The sequence below is a fragment of the Lacerta agilis genome, chromosome 2 (assembly GCF_009819535.1).
Source record: "Lacerta agilis isolate rLacAgi1 chromosome 2, rLacAgi1.pri, whole genome shotgun sequence".
Taxonomy (NCBI): domain Eukaryota; kingdom Metazoa; phylum Chordata; class Lepidosauria; order Squamata; family Lacertidae; genus Lacerta; species Lacerta agilis.
This window is the reverse complement of record NC_046313.1, coordinates 101,709,519-101,725,527: the sequence shown is the minus strand read 5'-3', so window position 1 is coordinate 101,725,527 and position 16,009 is coordinate 101,709,519. Positions and strand designations below refer to the sequence as shown.

General features: G+C 46.8%; 2 protein-coding genes across 2 annotated transcripts; one reads left to right on the top strand and one right to left on the bottom strand.

Annotated features, from left to right (window-relative positions):
- Positions 1–811: 811 nt before the first annotated feature.
- RPUSD3 (RNA pseudouridine synthase D3) lies at positions 812–10,702 on the bottom strand. Its single transcript, XM_033141407.1, is given in 10 exon segments — positions 812–1,502; positions 1,504–1,709; positions 3,224–3,363; positions 4,420–4,546; positions 4,788–4,872; positions 5,034–5,141; positions 6,421–6,517; positions 7,673–7,717; positions 8,926–9,068; positions 10,568–10,702. Coding segments are annotated over 10 exon segments (1,113 nt in total). The 5' UTR covers positions 10,663–10,702; the 3' UTR covers positions 812–1,435.
- Positions 10,703–10,973: 271 nt separating this feature from the next.
- JAGN1 (jagunal homolog 1) lies at positions 10,974–15,685 on the top strand. The gene is made up of 2 exons (XM_033141409.1): positions 10,974–11,071; positions 15,104–15,685. Exons 1-2 carry the CDS (start codon positions 10,983–10,985, stop codon positions 15,564–15,566), a joined length of 552 nt encoding a protein of 183 aa, XP_032997300.1. The 5' UTR covers positions 10,974–10,982; the 3' UTR covers positions 15,567–15,685.
- The last annotated feature ends 324 nt before the right edge of the window (positions 15,686–16,009 follow it).

Here is a 16,009-nt window from a genome sequence, read left to right as displayed (position 1 = left end):
TTACACAAGATAAGACGGGAGAAGGAGCCGGCTGCCAGCTGTAGACAACATTTTAAGCCAGCATTCCAAGTATTTCCCACTTAAGAGTCCTACAAAACCTTGCACTTATGCCCCCATATCCTGGTATCATGGATGGTGCCAGCTGGTGACTGGGGGGGGGGGGCTTCCTTAGCAGTGGCACCTGGCTTATGGGACCTTCTGTCCAGGGAGGCTGCCATGATGCCTGCCCTTCAGTCTGCTGATCACTCGGGGAAGGCCTTTGTCTTTCCCCCAGGCTTTTGTTAAAACAGATTTTTATAAATTGCTGCCACTTCTGAAGCTGCGTTTTCATCTTATTCCCATTTAGTATTTATTTTATCACGTAAAAGTTGCCCTGAGAATATTTATGTGGAAGGGTGGCCTGGACAGTTTTAAAAATTACTCTCCGTTCAATAGAAGACACAGAATAAGCAAAGGGATCCTTATCTGAAACCCATTCAGCAACAGCTCTTTATGCTTAAAGGTTCTGATTTTATATATATACAGTGGTGCCATGGTTTACAAACTTAATCCGTTCCGGAAGTCTGTTCTTAAGCCGAAACCGTTCTTACACCGAGGTGCGCTTTCCCTAATGAGGCCTCCCGCCGCCAGTGCCCTCCCACCGTTCGGATTCTGTTCTTAGACCGAGGTAAATTTCGCAAACCGGGACACTACTTCCAGTTTTGTGAAGTTCGTAAACCAAATAGTTCGTAAACAGGGCTGTTCTTAAACCGAGGTACCACTCTCTGTGTGTGTGTGTGTGTGTGTGTGTGTAGAAAAGCAGTAGTGAAAAGCCAAAGCACATTTTTTTTCATTAGTCATTTGTGTTTCATAGATACACGGATTAAAGGAGAGAAGCCTACGCTGCTTTACCCCCAGAAGAGTGCCATTATCTTGAGTGCAAGAGGCAAGCATTGGCAAGCAATTCAATGGGTGGGCACTGCCTCTTCTGGAAAGATAAATGCTGAGGCTTAGTGCTGCAAGGAGCATAAACCACACAGCATGAGGAGCACATGCATCCCATCGGAGTTAATGGGAGTGCAGCACTCCTGCCGATTTCAGTAGGAGTTGGGTGTGCCTAAGCTTTTTCCAGCCTGGACCTCAAGCCAGCCATCGACTCGCGTTGCCATGGCACAACCATGTGTACGCAATTGCCCTGCTGGTTCACAGCCTGTGGAGGTTGCATTTATCAGGGCAAACATAAACTCTAGAACCGAGGTTTCCCTCGGTGCTACCTTCACTGCTGCACCAAAAATTGCTTTCGCTGCCCTGTTAAGACCGCAGGTGTACAGGAAGCCTCTCCCTTTCACGTCCTTCAGCAGCAGCTCTGTGAGCATCCGGCCAGTAGGGGACGCGGTGCTTCTTCCTCTCCGCAGCAAGAACCTGGCAGAGACCTGCTTCTGGCTGTCAAAAGCCATCACTTCCACTTGACCAGGGCAGGCAGTACCTGCTGAGTTGAGGCAAACGCTTCAGATGCCTTGTCACTGCTTGTTTTTGTCCTGCGGCAAGGCGAGGCCCAGAAGACAAAGGGTCTTCACGAAAAAAGGTGGCGGAGGAGCTGTGAGCACAGTGCGGGAAGAAGGGGAGCCGGCGGCTGGCAGGAGGAGCTGGTGCAGGTGCAGGTGGAGAGGCAATTGGTGCGCCAGCTGCTGCCGGAGGCGCAGCTTCTTCAGCAGAGCATCTTCTAGGACCTGTCAAGAGGGTGAGAGGGGAAGGCATCATCATTACAACTTTCTACAGGAAAGTGCATAGCAGTCCTTATTTTACTGGGGCGGGGGGAGCTTTTTGTCACTCTAGCCCAGGCTTCCTCACAAACTCGGCCTTCCAGCTGTTGTTGGACTACAACTCCCATCATCCCTAGCTAGCAGGAACAGTGGTCAGGGATGATGGGAATTGTAGTCTCAAAACATCTGGAGGGCCGAGTTTGAGGAAGCCTGCTCTAGCCCAAGAGAGGACGCCAAGTCTCATTTCCCCCCCCCCCCTGCCAAGCTTGGAAGGTTCATTACGGAACAGTGACTTGTCCAAGGCGAGAGGCAGTTTCTTCACAGAGCAGGAAATGGAGCTTGGAAAGTTCTCGTGTCCAAGCACAGTAGGAAGATCAACTGAGCTCCCAATCAGATGTGGTGCGGAAGATCTTAGTCTGGTTCTCCCTTTGATTATTTTTTAAAAAAATATCTACACCCCCATTCAGTTGCTTTGAAGATCATTTTATTCTGTGAACCGCCCTGAGATATTATGAGGGGCAGTATATAAATCAAATAAACAAGGGATTAAACCTGTGTGGTATCCGCCTGCCCCTGTTAAGTTAGCAGCAGCTTGGGGAGTGGCGAGGTCTGGGGGGGGGGGAAGCGTGGAAGCAAAGAGTTTATTTCGTTTTAATAGATTTTTATACTGCTCTTCAAGGATCACAGGGTGGTTTACAATAATAATAATAATAATAATAATAATAATAATAATAATAATAATAATAATAATAATACAGTGGTGCCCCGCTAGACGAAGGCATTCGTCTAGCGGAAGGCTGCCCCACAAGACGAATTTGTCTATGGGGCTGCCTCGCAAGACGAATTTTTTTTTTTCGTCTAGCGAAAACCGCGGTTTGCATTGCCGCTTCGCTAGATGAAAAGACCGCTAGACGAAAATACTCGCAGAACGAATTATTTTCGTCTAGCGAGGCACCACTGTAATAATAATAATAATGCATACCATAATAATAAACGAAAAGGAGGCCCTACTCCAGGCATGTCCCTGCCATCAGAAGTTAGGAGGGAGCCAGCGCAATGGAGCAATGTTTGACTAGGATTGGGGAGATACAGATTCGTGTCCATTGGGCCACATTTTATAAGGAAAGGCTCCTGGAGCACAAAGATAAGTTGGAAGGCTGTAACCAGGAATGTCAGCTACTTGTATGGCCATAAAGCAGAGATGAGGAGCCTGTGGCCCTCCACATGTTGTTGGACTCCCATCAGCCCCAGTCAGCACAGTCAATGGTCAGGGATGTTGGGAGCTGTACATCTGCAGGGCACCAGGTTCCCCAATGGATGCAAAACTTGATTGCTGCTGCTGCTGTCTCCCAAGTGATATAGCCTTGGGTTGTGGAGACATGGATTTGACTGACTTGTCAGGTTCCTTCCTTCTACTCTGCTACATCGCTCTGTAGATCCCCGACACCAAGATAGGAGGCAGCATCAGAGCAGTTTGGTACCTGTGTGCGGGGCAGGGTACTCTCAGCTGGCAAGAGGAAGGGCTCCCCCAGGACAGTCCCCACACGGGAGGAATACACGTGGTCCCCTAGCGCAGGGCTCAGCAGCAGTATCAGGCTGACCAGCAGTTGGTTAGTGAAGGCTGCCAAAAGGACAAAGGAGAGATGAAGAGTGGGGGGCCCAGCATAGACTTTCCCAACAATGCTTGACACTGTGACCCTCGCAATCCAAGCTCCTTTTAAAACCCGAGTAAGAAGAAGAAGAAGAAGAAGAAGAAGAAGAAGAAGAGTTTGGATTTGATATCCCGCTTTTCACTACCCGAAGGAGTCTCAAAGCGGCTAACATTCTCCTTTCCCTTCCTCCACCACAAAAAAACACTCTGTGAGGTGAGTGGGGCTGAGAGACTTCAGAGAAGTGTGACTAGCCCAAGGTCACCCAGCAGCTGCATGTGGAGGAGCGGAGACGCGAACCCGGTTCCCCAGATAACGAGTCTACCACTCTTAACCACTACACCACACTGGCTCTCAGTGTTAAGACAGTGTCAGAAAGCAAGAACTATGACAGCCTGATCTTGTACCCGAGGAACCCAGATTCTGCAGTCCAAAATAAGGAAAGGAGGCAAAAGGACAGAACTCTAGACTGCAGAGGTTTGCTCCGTATTAATTTGCAAAATGTAACACTTTAAATGTGCTAAAATGGCCAAAAAAGGGCAGACAAGCATTTTTTGGGGGGGCAAGGCTAAGATAGTAAGAGGAAAGGAAGAGAGAGAGGCTTAAAACAAGAGAAGGAAAAGGGAAGGCGGGGAGGGACAGGGAAACTGACTGGCCGTGAACACCCCATCGCCGAATTATAAAAGGACCTAGCCCAGTTCCATTTGAGTTCCAGCCCGTCGAGTAAACAACTATGCAGTTATGTACAGGAAAGGTTTCTCAACAGCCATGAGAGCTAGAAACTTGGTCAACTGTAAAAAAAGAGGCGGGTTTGCTACCTCAGGTTACAAATCGTATGCTGGGCTACCTGAAGAGCTTTTTGATCAAAAAGTTTATACATTTTATAAACTGAAAAAAATAGTAATCTTGGGGGAGCAGCTGCAACTGAGGGAACTCATGAGAGTTTCTCAGCTTGCTTTCCATATCACAGCGTCCCTTTCCGGTTATTCCTGCGACTGTCTCTGTGCCATGGGTCCCCCGTCACGCACCTGTCAGCGGCTGTAGCTGCAGCAAGGCGCAGCCTTCGCGGGAGTCCAGCACCTTATAGAGTGTCTGTGTTTTTCTAACCTCCTTCCTCTGGATGCTGCCTCGAGAAGGGGAAGCCACTGGCACCACCTGCAACCCACACAGAAGCCCAGAGTCAGTGTGTTTCCTGGGGGCCAATGGTAACTTCAGCAGCTAAAGTAATCCCTGCGCCCAGTCCAGGCAACCGGATCCCAGAGGAGGCGAGACCAAACTTCTCAGGCCCTGCAGGGACTCCACTGAACGAGCTGCCCGCAGCAGCAGCAGGAGGCGAATTCTCTAGAGCTGCAGTGTCAAATCCTCCCCTCCCTCCCTCTTAAAAACCTGTCCTCACCAGCTTATGGTCTTCGACCTGAATCAGTTTAAGACCTGTGCAAATTTCCCCTTCCAAGGCTGCAGGGATCCTGGTAGTGACGGCACTGCAAAGAGAAGGTTTTCTGTCAGGCCAACCGCTCACCAAACTGGGCCTACAACACTTTGAAGGAAATGGGGAAGGCAGAATGGGAACCTAAAGTCTTCTTGCTGAGGGATCCCCACCCTACCATGGAAACGGGAAGCAATTAAGAAGTCTTCATCTCACCAGTAGGTAGCAGCTGGATCTCCTGCTCTCTTACACCGGGCATAGAAGTCCTGGAGGCGCCGGGTGGTGCTCGGACAACCTGAGAGGAGAACAAGTCCAGAACTCTCCCTAGGGAGAGGCAAAATCCTTTATAATAAAATCTTTATTACGGTCCAGAGACCCAACAATTCATTATAAAACAGTACACAGTTTTGACAGCCCGCCTTCAGGTTATATAAGCATTATGTACAGACTTAGGAAGAGAGATCATTAGTTCTTGCCACCACCGATAGAAACTTCGCCACTGCTAATGTTCTATCATTTATCCGGTCTTCCAGTAGGAACCTGACATAGTAAGCCTCTGATTTTCCCAGGAAAAGTCTTAACAGGGGTAATATCAGTTCAGCCCTGGCTTGCTCGAATTTCACACAGTGCAGCAAAATATGCTTTACAGAGTCAATGTCTTGGGCACACGAACACAGTTTATCCTGGTAAGGAACTCCTCTCAATCTGCCATCCAATCCTTAATTATCTTTAATAAGTCCTTTATTATCTTTAATTCTCTGACACAGGCCATGAGTAAGTAATCCTGTGGACAGAACAGTGCCTTGCTTAAAACCACCCAAGGTGGCATCAATGGCCAAAGGTCACAACAGCTACAAATTCCCGCCAGTATCTGAGGCTATTTTATACACCTGACATGTCTCTCCACCCTGTTGTCCCTTTTTCTAGGCAAATAATCTCCAAGCATTATTTGTTCAGTCGTTCAGTCGTGTCCGACTCTTCGTGACCCCATGGACCAGAGCACGCCAGGTACGCCTATCCTTCACTGCCTCTCGCAGTTTGGCCAAACTCATGTTAGTAGCTTCGAGAACACTGTCCAACCATCTCATCCTCTGTCGTCCCCTTCTCCTAGTGCCCTCCATCTTTCCCAACATCAGGGTCTTTTCTAGGGAGTCCAAGCGTTATAACCTCCCTTATAGGGAGTTGCTCCAGCCTCACAGTCTTTAGACTCACAAAAGCCAATCACGAATCTTTCCACTAGCCCTTGGCAACCATTTTTATTTTATTTTTTGCATACAGAAGTTCTGAAGTGAATTCAGAGCACATGATCCTATCCGGAAAACTGGAGCTGTAGTACAGATCAGCTGTCTTAACGTCTGTGCTATGGGTTCTCTTGCAATACGGCAGTTTAATCGGATTTTACTGAATGCCCTCTTGCCGATTATGTCAGGGCATGGTCTGAAGGTGCATGATGGGAAGCTGAAGCAAAGTAGTATCTGGATGGGAGCACATGCGTGCTGCCTTGAGTTCTATGGTGTAAGTAAGGTTGGGTTTAAATAAATAAGACCCATCCTGTACACAGCCTGTTGTCACTCCCTCCAAAACCTTGTCTCCGTTTACTTACTTTACTGCAGCTTTTATCACATCGAGATTCTGTGGGAAGCCAAGCTTCTGGCTTAGGTCCGGTAAAAGAGACAGCAAAGTCAGCTCCCCCGGTTTGCCTGTTGTTGGCAGAGAAGGAGGGAAAGATTATCGATGCCACACAGAAGCTAGCCATTACTCACAGCTGCAAAGAAGAGGCTTGTTATGGCAAAGGCTTGCCAGCCCCTCCCACCCTGGTCCAGTTTTACTCTGGGAGCTCGCTTATTTACTTATTATTTCACAAAATGTGTATACCACCTGATTGTAGAAAAAAAACCTCGAAGCAGTTTACAATTTTTTTTAAAAAAGAGATTATCACTAAAAAAAATTACAACGGTAATTTAAAACATACAGAAATTTAAAACCATAATAGAATAAACTAAAACAAATTAAAACTCATACAAACTTTCTGAATATCTGGATAGGTTCGCCTAAATAAGAACGCCTTCAGCAGAATAAAGGTGTCTGACTGATATCAACAGGCAGGGAGTTCCCAAGTGTCGGTGTCGCCACACTAAACGATCAAGTTCTTACAGATGCAGTGTGAATATTATGAGGCACCTGTAAAAGTTCCAATTCTGCCAATCAAAGCAGTTGAGCGGGCACATATTGGGCAAGGCGATCTCGCAGGTAAACTAGTCAAAAGTTGTTAATGAATTTATATACTAATAGTAACACCACTGAACTTAGCCCAGTAGTGGATCAGCAACCAGTGCAGACCTCTGAGTACAGGTGTTTTATGCTGATAAGGCCTCCTTCCTGTCAGTAATCGTGCTGCAGCATTCTGCACTAACCGCAGCTCGTCCGGGTCAAGCACAAGGGGAGCCCACATACAACACATATTTAATCTGTACAGTACAGTCATACCTCGTGTTGCGTTCACTGCAGGTTGTGAACAACGCAGGTTATGAACGCACCAAACCCAGAAGTACTGGAACGGGTTACTTCCGGGTTCAGCGGGTCGCGCATGCGCAGACACGTCAAATGACGCCACGCGCATGCACAGATGCGCCGAATCGCGACCCGCAGAAGCGGCGCTGCGAGTTGCGGACTGCTCAGGATGCGAACGGGGCTCTGGAACGGATCCCGTTCGCATCTAGAGGCACCACTGTACAGGCATATATTTATGTATTTTTAAAGGCATTTCTATAATCCTGCATTTCCACTTTAAAAGGAAATGCCCAAGGCACGCAACCCCACAGGATCCAAACACATCAAAATGGAACGCCACATACCTGTCACAGGTAAGCCAGGGGGTTTGCTGATGGCCAACAGTGAACCTGAAATACAAAAGAACCAGTAGCCTCAGGGACAAATGGTATTGTTAGTGTTCAAACCAACTCCAAAACATGTCAACAACCTCTGCCACAATGCAGAATAGAAAGGAGGCTATGGGTGGAATTTTCCATGCTCGGGGAAAGGGGCTTCTTGTATAAGCAGAAATCCCTGTGCCTCTCCACAGTCTCTATATTTCTATTCCCTTTCAAATGTATGCTCCCTTCTCCCCAACATCTTTTTTTGATAGCAGCATTCTAAACAAGACACCAAATTCAGAGGGATTAGGACAGGGGTGTGGGGAGAGAGAATACATAAACACACAAAGGTGTGAGGTGCAATTATACTAGTTATGCAAACTACACAAGCTACATTCTGCACACTTTCTGCATATGCAGAATGGGAATCTACTGCAAGTTTCACAATCCTCCAATAGAGCAGCCGAGGCTAATAGGCCAGTTTTTACTCTCAATATTTTTTTTCCCATTCGCTTATACCAGGTCTATACAATTAGGAAGAATGTAGTTCACTAACCATGTATGGCAGACCAACAGAGGATCTATACATCTGCTATTTTTACTGCCTGTACCTTGCTTGGGCTGAAAACCCAGCAAAAGTTGTCAAGTGCAGTATCTGGAAAGCCATCATACATGGTTTGAGAGTTGCATTCAGCTTGGTGAGCACAAGTTGTGCAGGTCTGATTTATACCACTCTAGGGATAGGTTATATGAAACTGTGTCTTCACCCACCCCACTAGAATACTAAATCTGTCCCAATTTGTCTACATCCTTCTTAAAATGCAGCACCCCAGTACAGTCGTCCCTTGGAAGTCGAACAGAATCCATTCCAGAAGTCCGTTCGACTTCCAAAACGTTCAAAAACCAAATTGTGGCTTCTGATTGGCTGCAGGACTTTCGGGTTCCAAAAGAACATTCGCAAACCAGAACAATCACTTCCAGGTTTGCAGCGTTCGAGAGCCAAAACGTCCAAGTTTCAGGATGTTCAGGATCCAAGGTACGACTGTATTCCAGTTGAGGTCTGATTTGTGCAGAATGAACGGGAACAATTACTTCCAGCAAGTTAGAAATTATGGTTCTATTAATGCAGCCTCAAATCTTATTAGCCTTCCTTGCAGCTACATCACACTACTGATTCATGTTCAGCTTTTCACATACTTGTATTGTTCTAGTGTTATGAGAAATAACAGACATACCATCTGCATGCACTACTGATGCTTCCAGCAGGTTCAACATTTCCTCGGGGCTGAGTGATCTTGTGGGCCTCAAGATGCTTACTTCACTGGAGTTGTCTGTGACTGGCTTCCGGGAGCCTCTTTGCTTCTGCAGCAACTGATACCTACAAAATAAGAAACCGTAAATAATCACCAATATATAGCCAGCTGGCCTTAAGCTCCATACTTTCCTCTCCCATTCTGACACTGGCTCCTTCTACACACAGCTTGCCTGCCACTCTTAACTTCCTCTAACAACACATAAATATTGATCTGGATTTATATCTTGCATCTATGAGAGAAGCTGCTAACAACAGCTTTGGATTATATAATGGGTCTGTGCTCATTAAGTGGCTCAGAATAAAGAGTGATCAAGTAAATGAGTGTACGTGGAGGGAGAAAAACAAAATTGGAATACGTATGTAGAGAATTGGTTATTCGGATTCTGGGCAACAGCCAGCAAAAGGGACCCTAGAGAGCCAGTTTTAAAACACATGTAATGGTGGTGTTCTTCCACGCCTCCCATATCCAGATCTCTCACAGAGTAGTTGTAACATTAGCCAATGTCAGAAAGGAGACACACTAGCTCTCTAAATCTAACTGAAATCAGTAAGACATGGGAGCCAGTGTGGTGTAGTGGTTAAGAGCGGTAGACTCATAATCTGGGGAACCGGGTTCGTGTCTCCGCTCCTCCACATGCAGCTGCTGGGTGACCTTGGGCTAATCACACTTCTTTGAAGTCTCTCAGCCCCACTCACCTCACAGAGTGTTTGTTGTGGGGGAGGAAGGGAAAGGAGAATGTTAGCCACTTTGAGACTCCTTCGGGTAGTGAAAAGCGGGATATCAAATCCAAACTCTTCTTCTTGAATGAGCACATTTAGGACCAGTGGGGAGAAAGGGCTTTCACTACCATGCAGCAATCTTCACAAACTTGACCCCTATCCAACCAGATCTCAAAACACTTTCCAATTCCCTCCCCCCCATACTTTTCAAATATCTCTCTTCACTCGCACCCAGTGCCATCCAATATTCTCTCCACCACCTCAACCGACAGCCTCTCCCCACGTTCCCAACTAGTCATTGTCAAACCACCCGCAGGGTTTTTGTTCGTTGGGGCAAAGTAGATGAACGTTGCATTAAAAACAAAAACAATACCCCATTACCTACTTTAGATCTCCTGCCTCCTAATACCAGGTTGCACTTACTGATTAAAGCAAAAGGCACTCTGCACGTGCTTGGAGGCATTTTTTTTTTCTTTATCCATACTTTTCAGAATTAGGCCTTGACACTAGAAATAGGTTCCCGGGGCTAAGGCCCAAAGGAGCCCTGGCTCAACCCTTTCTTTACACCTCTGTCCATTTAACGGGATGCTGGTGCGTCAAGGAAGAGTCAGGAGCTTCCTTTCAGTAACTTAAATCTGTATCCAGAAGAAACGTCTGGGTCTCATTTTATCATTGCAGCTACCTTTTGTTTCTAGCTTTGGAAGCTCAACAGGTGATGCCTCCCTCCTATCACATCCCCGGTGTTGGGGAGGGAACCAAACCACACCTGTTGAATTTCTGCCTGCCACAGACTGAGAGGTGGCTTGCCGAAAAGAGTGAGAGTTTCCTCACGAGCCTCTTACCAGGCGCGGGAACTGAACGGCCTTCCGCACCCGCAGAGGAGGGACCAACGGCTCGAGCGGAACATCGCGACCCCGAGGAGAGCAAAAGGCTCCATTCAGACCCACGCGTGCGCAAATCGGCGGAGGAAGGGATTAAACCCGGAATGGCTCGCTAGGTCCGCTGGGAAATGTAGTTTCGCATTGGCGCGGCTCCCCCCCCGCCTTCCCTTCTCCTACTAGGGGATTGGTCAGCGTCACACGAGAGACGGCGAAAACTACCAATCAGAGCGGAGCGAACGAGCAAACAGCCCCCCCCCGCCTCCTAATATTAGCCACCGACGCGAAGCGAACGGGAACGGTCTTGGTTTGACGCATGCGCACTTTTGGGTTCGCTTCCCTGCACTGACGTTGGCTTCGCTAACCCCGCCGGTGAAAGATGGCGTCCCGCGTGGGTCCTCGAGCCGCTGGAACCGACGGCAGCGACTTCCGGCACCGGGAGCGCGTGGCGAAACACTACCAAATGAGGTGCCGTGGGGGGTGGGGTGGGGCCAGCAAGCCGCGCGCCCTGCGGGGAAAGCCAGGCGTCTTCTCCCGCCTCCGCAACAGACAGTGCACGTTGCCGGAGCTTCCCGCTGTCATCCCTCCTTAGTCATTCGCCTCCATGGGGTCCCCCGTCCGCTTATCGGGCAGCTCTGAGGCTGCGTCGCCCTCTTGCTCAAAAGTGTGGGTGGGGGAAAGCTAAATGCATGTAATGTCGTTACTCAGATCGCCCGGTAAGTCACTATGCAGTGAGACGGGGGTGGGGGGGAGAGAAAGAGAGAGACCAGGTGTTGTGGGAAGAGTTTGATGGGTCGGCCACCTACTAACGAGGTTTTGTTTTGTTTTTCCTCTGCCTCTCTGTCTTTCATGGCTGGAAATTCAGCTGGCCAGGCCTTCTCCATCACAGTATCTGCATCCTAGGAAAAGTTTTTCTCTACTGAATTTTGATTTCTTATGCAGCTGCTAAAGGCACAGCAGACTTGTTCTTTAAAAAAAAAAAAAAGCTGGCAGCTGGATTGCAGATCCACCTTCCTTGCAGAATATTAGAATTAAATTATCAGCAGCAGCACCCCCCACAAAATATTCAATTCTCTGTTCTGTCCACCCCAATTACCAGAGATCAGTATAGTCGGAATTCTTTTGGTCGATTTGTCGAGAGCAGCCTATATTGGACTCCAAATCCTTTCAGCCTTTGTCATCATGGCCTGTGGTCACAGATGATGGGAGTTGTAGTCCAACAGCACTTGAGGGCCCATGGTTGAGGGTGTAGAGAAGTGTCTGTCAACTCTGGGTCCCTGGATGTTGCTGGACTACAGCTATCGTTATCCCCAGCCAGCAGTCAGGGATGATGGCAGTTGCATTGCAACAAAGTTTGGGAATCTGAGATGAGAATACTGTAAGTGACACAAAAACGAAACCTTGTGCTACATTGGATTATTGTTTGTGCTAAAAAATGTGGTCAATTAAAGAAAAAAAATGTGGTCAATAAGTGACAGTAACCTTAGCTTAGAAGCTTTTTTTTAGCATTAAGTGGTACATACATTAATAAATAGCAATAATATGGGCTTTGGGTTGATCGCTCTGTTATGGCAGATGTGGGAACTTTTGGCTGAAAGAGCCCCAGTGCTTTGATGTTTGAGGACAATGCGAGGGCGTCGCAGAACCTCTTAAAAACCTCAGATCGAGCGTTCTGAGGACCTGGTGACCCGGGGGGCTCCCCTTGGCGACTTCCCTACTCCCCAGTAAGCTCTAATAAGAGCTCCGAGAGTGAGTGGTGTTGGAGATGTGGGAGCTGTGGATTACATTCGCTTCCTTCAAAGCGCAAAGCCCCAAATCCAGCAGTCGGCTGCGGTCAATTTCTCCAAAGAAACAATTAATTGAAACAATCATGAGTACAAAATTAAAATTAAAAGGACTATTTGGGCTGCGGAAGGGATCTAAATTCACGGAGGTCAATCCTTTATCGTTATCGTTGATAAAAAAAAGAGAGCAGTTTGTCTTTCTTTACCAAAGCCAAAACTTTGTTTGATTAAGGAATAAAGCTTTCAAAACGGACATTAACCCCCCCCCCCCTTTTTCAGTTGGGAAGGTCGGAGGAACTTTTTTTAATTATTAGAACTTGCAAAGATTGAAGTAAATAAGAAAGACGTCTTTTCCTCTGGCAGCGGACTACCCAGTCGGGAAGGCTAGACACCATTATTACGTCACAATAGAGCGGTTACAATCAACTTTCGTTTTCCTGCTTGGAGTTTAAACTGTTGCATTCGCCAATACTCTTGCAAACTAAACTTAAAGATACTTATTCTCTGCTTGTTTTGAAAGGACTGTGTAAAATAAGATTGGGAACTCTTAAAAATTGCCAAAAATCGCTGTGGAATTAGCTCAACGCTGCTGTTTCATAGCTGGACTGTTGGTGGCTGCCTGCTGCCAGGTGAAGGAAAGGGCTGTGTATCTGACCTTGAGAGCCTTATCTGAAGAAAGTTATGTCTAATGTTCATGAGAAAAGCAAGGCCAGGAGAGACTCCAAGGCTCCTACTTTTGAAGAAAATGTAATGTCAATTTTAATGGACTTTAGAAAGGAGGTTAGATCAAACCAACAAAGTTTGGAGGAGCTTCAAAATTATTTTGGAGATTTAAAAAAAGGAATTAAAGAGGTTAAGGAAGAGGTTGCCGGACACGAAACAAGATTGATAGAACTTGAGACAGTCAGAGTGCCAGATGTTGAAAGGTCGCAGGAAGCAGCCCTCAGTGCAATTGCTTATCTACAGATGAAGGAAAAAGAATCTCATTTGAGATTACGAGTTGTACCACAATTGGAGCAGGACAATTTGAAAGAGTGGCTGGTGCAAGAACTATCGGCCTGTTGGGATCTAGATAAGGCAGAACTTACTCAGTGGATTGAGAAAGCCTTCAGGTTGGGTGGTAAAAATAAGAAGGACTCTAAAATCATAAATGATTGCATGGTGATTTTCCAAACAAAAGAACAGAGAGATAAAATTCTAGGTCTGCACTACAAGAAAAGTCTGAAAATACAAGAGCATCCAATTGTGTTGTTTAAATAAATTGCTAAACTCTTTGGCTCTGAGGAACAACTATATTGATTTGGCTGGCATTCTGAGAAAGAAAAGCATCTTTTTTTAGGTGGGAATTTCCAGAAGGCCTTTCATTCAAGTTCCAAGGAAGGAAACAATGGATAAGAACAGTGGAAGAGAAGACAAGATTCCTGGAGAAATACGCCAAGGAGCTGGACTATAAAGCCAGACCAGAACCGGGAGCAGGAGCACGGGTACAATAAAATAACAAGATGGCGTTGAGGATTTATTCGTGGAATGTGAACGGCTTGAATACACGCCCTAAGAGAAACCAAGTACACCATGTATTATTAAAAGAAAATTTGGATATAATTTGCTTGCAAGAAACCCATGTTACAAGAGTTCATAGAAAAATTCTACAAAATAAAAGACTTGGACAGGAATTTATTTCACCGGATAAAGTAAAGAAAAGAGGTGTGGTTTTCTACGTAAAAGAAAAATGGAATCCCAAAATGATGTTTAAAGATGAGCAGGGAAGGTATATTGCTATAGAAATAACAGCACAAGGCGAAAAAAATCTTGTTGGTGGGAATTTATGCACCAAATGACTCAAAAACAGAATTTTTTAAGAACCTAGAGACAAAGCTTCTGGAATATTTGGATTACAAAATAATCTTGATGGGGGATTTGAATGGAGTCTCATCAACACTTATGGACAGATCTCAAAGACAAAAAAATTCAAATGAAGGAAGATTATATAAGCCCACACAGATAGAAATAGCTCATATCATAAAAAACATAAAAGCACAGATACATATTTCTGGAGCATAAATAAAATATAGCTATAAATCACAATCTTTAAATATGTCAGTATATTATTTGAAGGAATAAAAATAAATAATCGTGCAACATTCCAGCACGTCTCTTATACGAGAGAACTGAAATCAGAAATCTTGCTACCTGCAGTGTTCTATGCGGGTCATTGTCTTGCAGCACACATGCTAAATGAGATTCAGATGGATTATTAGCAATCTCCAAGATTGATTACCTAGGACTTCTTTTTTGAAATGGCTGAGAACTTTGATTTAATGGATATCTGGAGATTAAGAAATCCAACTGAAAGAAACTTCAGGGGTCAAGTCATTGTGTTATAAGATATGATTATGTATATCAACTTTGTTAATGTTAGTATGTTGTAATTTTATTTTATTTTTTGATTTGTGGAAAATGAATAAATTTTTTTAAATAAATAGCAATAATATAATAATTCTGCAGTATGAGATGGTAGGGGTTAACATCCAGAAAATCAACTCCCTGCTTCGGGTTTGGGTTTGTTGGGTTTTTATTAGCTTATAGCCTATGTCATTCTGCCTAGTTCTTCACCAGTTTGTCTTGGTGTTGAGTATCTCACCACCATATTTGAAATTACCTTTTAGTGCTGGCTCTTGCTCACCCTTGCCACCCTCTCCCTCTCTGCTTCCCACAGTGTGTCCCTCAAGTCCGAGATTAAGAAGTTGATCTACATGCAGATAGCGCTGTGGCTTCTGGTGGCAGCGCAGATGTGTGTCGCTCACTTCAAGCTGTTGCCCCACGACCAGGTGGCCATGCCTTACCAGTGGGAGTACCCGTACCTGCTCAGCATCATCCCTTCGCTCTTCGGCCTCCTCTCCTTCCCGCGGAACAACATCAGCTACCTGGTCATCTCTATGATCAGCACAGGCCTTTTCTCGGTGGCGCCTCTCATCTACGGCAGCATGGAGATGTTCCCGATGGCGCAGCAGCTCTACCGCCACGGCAAGGCCTACCGCTTCATCTTCGGCTTCTCCGCCGTCTCCGTCATGTACTTGCTGGTGGTGGTCGCCGTGCAGGTTCACGGCTGGCAGCTGTATTACAGCAAGAAGCTGCTGGACTCCTGGTTTACCAGCACGCAGGAGAAAAAGAAGAAATGAGCACGCGGCCAGGAGTTCACCTGCATGCAGCGATGTCTGGGGGCTCAGGGGTGCCCTGCTCAAGCAGAGGCAGATGGCGCTATTTGGGATTCTCTGCCCTCCCCATCTTGCCAAGGGCTCCGTTTGAGCAGAGTGAAAGATGAGCCTCTGTGGGTGCCTTCAAGTGGCGTAGGGAGGGGGGCGAAGGGGGCGGGCAGCCCCGGGTACCACCCTGGGGAGGGTGACACTCTGGGCGCCCCTCCCTGGTTCGCCTCCACCCGGACAGGCTTGCTCGGGGCTCGCCTGCTGGCAGCGCGCCACCGGCAGACCCCAAGCAAGCCCATCCCGGGCTCGCCCAGCGGCAACGCGCCACTCCCAGCGCGCAGGTGCAGCGTGCATCCGACGCATACGTTGAATGCGCCTGCGTGCTGGGAGCAGCGCACTGCCGGTGGTCAAGCCCCGGA